Source organism: Gadus morhua, chromosome 9 (genome assembly GCF_902167405.1).
Source record: "Gadus morhua chromosome 9, gadMor3.0, whole genome shotgun sequence".
Lineage (NCBI taxonomy): Eukaryota > Metazoa > Chordata > Actinopteri > Gadiformes > Gadidae > Gadus > Gadus morhua.
In genome coordinates, this window is record NC_044056.1 from 14,160,495 (window position 1) to 14,167,163 (window position 6,669).

A 6,669-nucleotide genomic window follows, 5' to 3' on the forward strand; every position below is an offset into this window, starting at 1 on the left:
TGGAGAGGAAAATAATAACCATTATTATTTTCTATTGCTGTGGTTGCAGTAGGCAGGCCTGCACCGTGGCATTTGCGGTAGAGGCGAATAGATGATTTTCTTTGTTTTCTATTACAAATGTAATACTTTTGTACTAATACTATTGTATTAATTAATTTGAAATATTACAAAAAAGCCCACAACAACATATCTACATACATTGCCTGTTAAATAGGCCCTATTTTCAGGGTTGCCGAATGCACTGGTTTTGTTAACATCTTAATATGTGTAATACCTTTTATATTGTATTTATATTTTCAAGTCACTTATTTCTTTAATACTGTTTTTATTGTCACAATGATTGGTGATGATATTGGCTGTGACATGGCATAGGAGCCAATTGGTGTTTGCGTTTCCCTGGGGGGGCCCAGACCCCACTCTTTCTGTGAACCCACCCACCACTGCCGGACACACTCCTATAGTATGCCCTTGGGCTGCGAAGCCTAGGAACCAAATTGTTCAGGGCCGGCACTGGCAGTAGCCCGACCACAGCCTTGCGGTAAGAGAATACCCAGACTACCGTGCCACATGCACCGCACGACTACGAGCTGTCTTCATTTGAATGGAACATATAACAATGGAACAACACAAAGTCTACCCCGCAGACGGAGGTACCTCGGTGCAGGTGTCGCTCAAGCCGACCCCACCCCCGTGAACCAGAACCAGGAGGGCATCCATATAGCATAAGTCCCAATAGTCTGATTGTTCAGATGGCCCCAACCATTCCCAGGAGCCCCTGCGGAGACCTGGAACGCGAGTGACCACAGCACTGATCGCCACACAGCCCCCACCCAAGTCGTCCCTGACAGCCCCATCCCCCAGCACAAAGTTCCTCAAGTGTTCCGGGGGGCCGGCTCCGATGGAGAGGCCACTGGGGCCCCCCCAGGAAGGCTGACGGCAGAGGAGCCACCCAGTGGAATGTGTTCGATGATCTTGCCAGGCCCCTGCCAGTGGCTGCGGAGTTTGGGGGAAACTCCCTTCCTCATGCGTTCGAATTTCCGTCCCTGGTCGCTGTGGGAACCTCCGAAGCGAACATCTCCTCCCCCAGCCTCTCTGCGGTGGCGGCGGCGATCTGGTCCGGCGCCGCATACGCCTCCGGCATTTCCATGCAGTAGTCCATGGCCACAAGGACGGATGCCAAGTCAGTGACCGGAAATGGCCCCAGGACCTCCACCCCGACTCTCCCCATCTGGGGCCCCCACCAGGTACTGTCGAGGAGGAGCGCTGGGTCGGTCAACAGCCAGGCCAATGTAACTGCCCCCGGAGGAGAGGCAGCGTCAGGGCAGTTCCCCGTAGTGCCCCGCCCTCACCGAGCCGTGGACAATCTAGAGGACCTGCGGATGAAGCACACGAGGCAGCAGCACCCCTTACCCCTGAGGTCCCGCGACCTCCGGTACACCCCCCCATCGTGGAGCATGACGCAGCCCGTTGGGAGTGGTAGGCCTTCCCCTCAGGCACCTCGTGTCCAGTCGGGGTGCTGCCCCGCCTCCAGCCAGCCCCTCAGCCCAGTGCCAGGGTGCCGTCGGCCTGCTGCTGCTTCTGCTCCAACTGGGGCGCGGTCAGCGGGAGCCACCCCCTCTGCATCGCCGGTGGACTGGACAGCCGTCACCGTCGGGGACACGTAGCCCCGCGCTGTCGGGGACCCGTGGTGAGGCCCCCCGCGCGATGCTGGGCGTCAAAGTCACACTCCTGAAGAGCCTCCAGCCATCGGGCCGACTGGCCCCCGGGCTGCTTGAGGATCAGGAGCCAGGAGGGGAGCATGGTCGGTGGGACCGGGAACCTTTTGCTGTGCAGATACGGCCCGAGGGGCTGCAGCACCAGGACCACAGCCAGCACCCCTATTCTCCGGATCACATGGAGGCTCAGCCGCGCTCAGGGAGCGGATGTCTCAGGAGAGATCGCGCAGACCTAAATTCAACATCAAATTCAACAGCTAGTTAGATGAACTGGCAGGTCAGTTGCTATAAATTTAAACAAAATATTGTTAGCATCGTAAATGTAGCCTATAATATATAGCCTTAGCTATGTATTAGATTGAGCTAGATACTTTCATTAGATAATGTGACCAACTGTGGATAAATTGGAGCACGACTGCTGTGCTCCAAAGGTTATATATGTGTGGCTCAGAACAATCCAAATAAAATCAACATGAAGTTTAACAGCCATAAATATTATTTCTGGCATTATTTAGCATGTTAATATATATATATATCACATACAAATGTAATACTTTTGTACTAATACTATTGTAATAATTAATTAGAGTTATTACAAAGAAGCCCACAACAACAAAATATATGTAGATATATATATATATCTACATATATATATATATATATATATATATATATATATATATATATATATATATATATATATATATATATATATATATGTATAATATAATATATATTAATGTTTAATTTGTTCTTAATGAATATTGAGTTTGCAACATTAGGTAGGAACTAAAGCACAATATCCATGGGACATGCACACTTTAAGTTTTAACAGCCAATTAAGGTGTAACCGCCAATGCACGTGTGCAAACGTTATTCTCCGACTCCCTGTGTGTTAAATTGAGAAGTCACTCTTAAGTTGTTTAGAAGAGTGAAGTTTTTTTTCTTTGGGGTATTTTGAACTGGGTATTTTTGCAGAAGAAACCTCATTCCCTAAAGGTTATGTGAAGCCAGCGAGTTCGATGGTGGATATTGCAGTGGATAATTGTGGATGACGTTGAGATGACAAGGAGCAACAGTTAATCTATCAGTATCGATGGTGTCGTTTATTACCTGGAGGGAGTGATAGCAACAAAGTATATATGTGCTCAGTTGATTCTGATTAATTTAAAATCCTCCATAATATGTAATTGAAAATAAGTGAACATATATCTGAATTATATTTGACCCTTGAGTCAAAGGTTTAGTCTTTCTAAACTGGTCTCTCTTCTCTACTCGTCACACAGCTCGTGTGTCGTAATATGGTGTATTGACCACAAGGAGGCGACATAAGTCTATTTTGGTGGTCGGTGTGTCCTGCAGAGTTACTTTTGGTATCATTAACATCGATCCCACTAAAATCTCAAGTACAATTTTATTTTAGTTGCGGCTGCTAAAAATACATGTTTTTTTTGCTATTCGTTTATCCTAAACATCTGCAGATAGGGTTAACGAGGACTATTAGCCTACTGTTTACTTTTCTTGTTCTTTACTTCTTTACTTTGTTTGCAAATGTAGCAGGCGACAGCGTCCTTAGGCCAAACAAACACAACGACATCACAGTGAGATTAATCGACAAAGCAACTTCATCGACAAAGCAGCCACATGCTTATTCAACTTATTACGTTGTCAAACCTGCAGATGTCTCCATTATAAGTAGATGAGTTGAGCGCGAGAGGCTGAGCTGTCGCGACCCAGCCAGAGTTTGGGAAGATTCCGCTAAAGACGGTCACGCGCGCGCGCTACCGCTCGCCTCGCGCTGTTCTTTCAGCACCACGGGCTTCACGAGCGCTTGTTTAGGTTGTGAGCGCGCGCGGGGACCTCATCTGGACACCGGTAGGTTCATTTTCTCCACCCATCACAGGGCATTAGAGTTGCGTTTTACACCTACTCGATAATTATTAGACGCAGTGTGTGTGTGTTATATTATTAACATTGTAGCAACCTGTTTCCTGTATCAATACTGAAATGAAAGAGCTCGTGTTACTGTTTTGATCTCATGGATTGCCTGCCAGGGATTTTTGAAGATATGGGAAGCCAAGGTGTCTTACTAATGTGAAGTTAAGTATGAATATGAAGTCCACAGCATGCCATAAGGATCTACACGACTACTGAAATCAATAATTGCCGTTTAATCGATTCAAGCCTGTTTCACGTTGATCTACGTTGATTTGTTTGTTGTTTTTTGCATTTCAAATATTAGTTAACAGGATAAATTATACAAAATAGGGTCGGCCATTTTACTCCATGTCACAAACTTAGACTATGATTTGTTCATTTAAAATGATTATCCCCAGGCTCCCTCTTCACTGTGAAGCTGGTTATTTATTGCCGAGGATGAACAAAAATCACATTTATTTTTTATTTTTGAGTCTCACTCATTGACAATACATTTCATTTTTCTTATAAAATCGTCATCAAGATATGCGGGAGTTTTTTTTTAATTGTCATAGGCGGATCAGGTGATCACTGCTTTAGAGCAGCCTAATCATCTCTGAGCGTCTATACACGCAGCATGGTTGAATGAAGGCTGCACGATGGGACCGTGGCGTCCCTTCAGAGCCATACGTTAGGTTTCTTGTGTGAAAGAGATATTATACCTTGTTGAGACTGTGTTTGCAGGTGTTAAGTGTTCGTTCGATGTGCGTGTGCATGTTCGTGTGTGCCCTCAGGCATGTGCCTACAGGGGACCGCAGTCTATGAATTTCACCGTTTTATGATACGCATTGAGAAATTTGGAAGCTGGTTTCCATATTACTGACCACTGTCTGAGTACTGCTTACTAATTATCAACACTAAATATCAAAATATAGACAACTTCTAGTCTTCACTTCCCATGTTGTAATTAATTTAATCGGACTTTCAAATCTGTTATGCTTTACATGATTATTGGTTTTACAGGATTGTGCGCAGTGTGCACATGTGTGGACACAGTGAATGGGAGTAGTCATTATTTCGAAAGTATAGTGATTGTGTACGCCTTACGTATGCATGTGTAGAAAGACAATGAGAACGGATTGGCTTTCTTCTCCTCCACAGGACCCATTGAGGATGTGACACCTTGGGTTCCACAGAGAGAGAGATTCCGGAGGTTGTTTCCTGGTCCCCCTGGTAGCCCAACCCAAGCTCTCCCCAAGTGTGAAATCCCTCCCCTGCATCGCCCTGAGGCTCATCTGACGGGGAGCACCCATGTTCTGCTTCCTCAGAAGTCCCACCCAACACCACACCCAGTACCCTCGGTCAACCCCTCCTCCCAGTCTGTGATCCCACTGCCCCCCCCTCCAACATGGCGAGGGATTCCAGGCACGCCTGGCGCTCCCTGTGCTGCCTCGTCCTCGTCCTCCTGCTGCCTATGGTCTCCTCCACCACCACCACCTCCTCCTCCTCCTCCTCCTCCTCTAGTCAGAAGTTGGCACTGGGCGAGCCCCAGCTGGCCCAGCCGGAGCATGCACACTCCATCCGGCTGGACGGTGACATCATTCTGGGCGGGCTGTTCCCCGTGCACGCCCGGGGCGAGCGCGGCGTGCCGTGCGGCGAGCTGAAGAAGGAGAAGGGCATCCACCGGCTGGAGGCCATGTTGTTCGCCATCGACCTCATCAACAAGGACCCGGACCTGCTGCCCAACGTCACGCTGGGCGCCCGCGTCCTGGACACCTGCTCGCGGGACACCTACGCCCTGGAGCAGTCGCTCACCTTCGTCCAGGCGCTGATAGAGCGAGACGGGTCCGACGTGCGCTGCGCCAACGGAGACCCGCCCATCTTCGCCAAGCCCGACAAGGTGGTGGGCGTGATCGGGGCGGCGGCCAGCTCGGTGTCCATCATGGTGGCCAACATCCTCCGCCTGTTCAAGGTAACACCGTTCCTTTAGAGATGCGGATCACCTGTGTTCAAGACCATTAAGATGCATGCTGTTCACCTGCATTCTATCCCAGAAAGATGGATGCTGTTCACCTGTGTTCAAACCCACAATGATTGATGCTGTTCACCTGTGTTCAAACCCAGAAAGATGGATTTAGATTTCCTGTATTCAAACCCAGACAGATGGATTTAGATCGCCTGTATTCAAAGCCAGAAAGATTGATTCAGTTCACCTGTAGTTAAACCCAGAAAGATTGATTCAGTTCACCTGTAGTTAAACCCAGAAAGATTGAGTTCCCTGTATTCATACCGATAACTGTTTGAATACGTTGAGATAAAAAACCTTATATCCTGGCCAATCATGGCACCATCAGGCTATTACCTAAAAGCTTCCTAAAACCGTGTTTCGGGACCAGTTGTTAAGTGTGAAATGTTTCCGTTTATATGCTGGTGCTGCTGGACTGTAAATCCTTTCCACTGATGCTTTATGGTTTTATGAGCCAGATTAGAAGCCTGGAAAATTATAATGCTTCATTGATTGCTTTCCAGGCTAGTCTGACATAGTACGAGTCAGCATAATACTTGCCTAAAGGAGAACTAACCAAACATTTCCAAGGGCGGGCCCCATCTGCCAAATGGTTAGACTGGGAAGAGAAAGGGGTCAATAGGTCACTGAAAGGCTCATTTAATGTTCTTTCCAATTCTCCTGCTTCTGCCAGCGGACATCACCTAATATTGAAGGTTTGCATAGGGCTATCAATACACTTAGCCTTAATGTAGTTCTTTCTCTTAACCATTTCCAATGCAACATGGGAAATAGCAGCCGAAGGGTCTGACTGGTCTCACCTCTGGGGACAGTATGACACCGACATGTTGTCTGACTCAGCCCTTTGTCAGGAACATTTTCCTGACGGGAGCATCTAGGTCCTGTCACTGCCGTTCTCTGGTCATTAGAGAGAGAGAGCCCCAGAGAACCGTTTGTGGCGTGAAGCAGTGTGGACGAACCCTTCACCCAGACTGATGAACAGCCTTTATATGACAGGCCATTAGAGTCCAA

The 6,669-nt window shown here is 47.6% G+C and overlaps 1 protein-coding gene across 1 annotated transcript in view; it reads left to right on the forward strand.

The window, feature by feature from the left end:
* Nucleotides 1-3,429: 3,429 nt before the first annotated feature.
* Nucleotides 3,430-6,669, forward strand: part of LOC115551429 (metabotropic glutamate receptor 8) — a 96,174-nt gene continuing 92,934 nt past the window's right edge. Inside the window, exons 1-2 of the mRNA XM_030367149.1 lie at nt 3,430-3,590; nt 4,794-5,604. Of these exons, the coding sequence (XP_030223009.1) occupies nt 5,041-5,604 (564 nt within the window). The 5' untranslated portion in view covers nt 3,430-3,590; nt 4,794-5,040. The remainder of the gene's footprint in view (nt 3,591-4,793; nt 5,605-6,669) is intronic.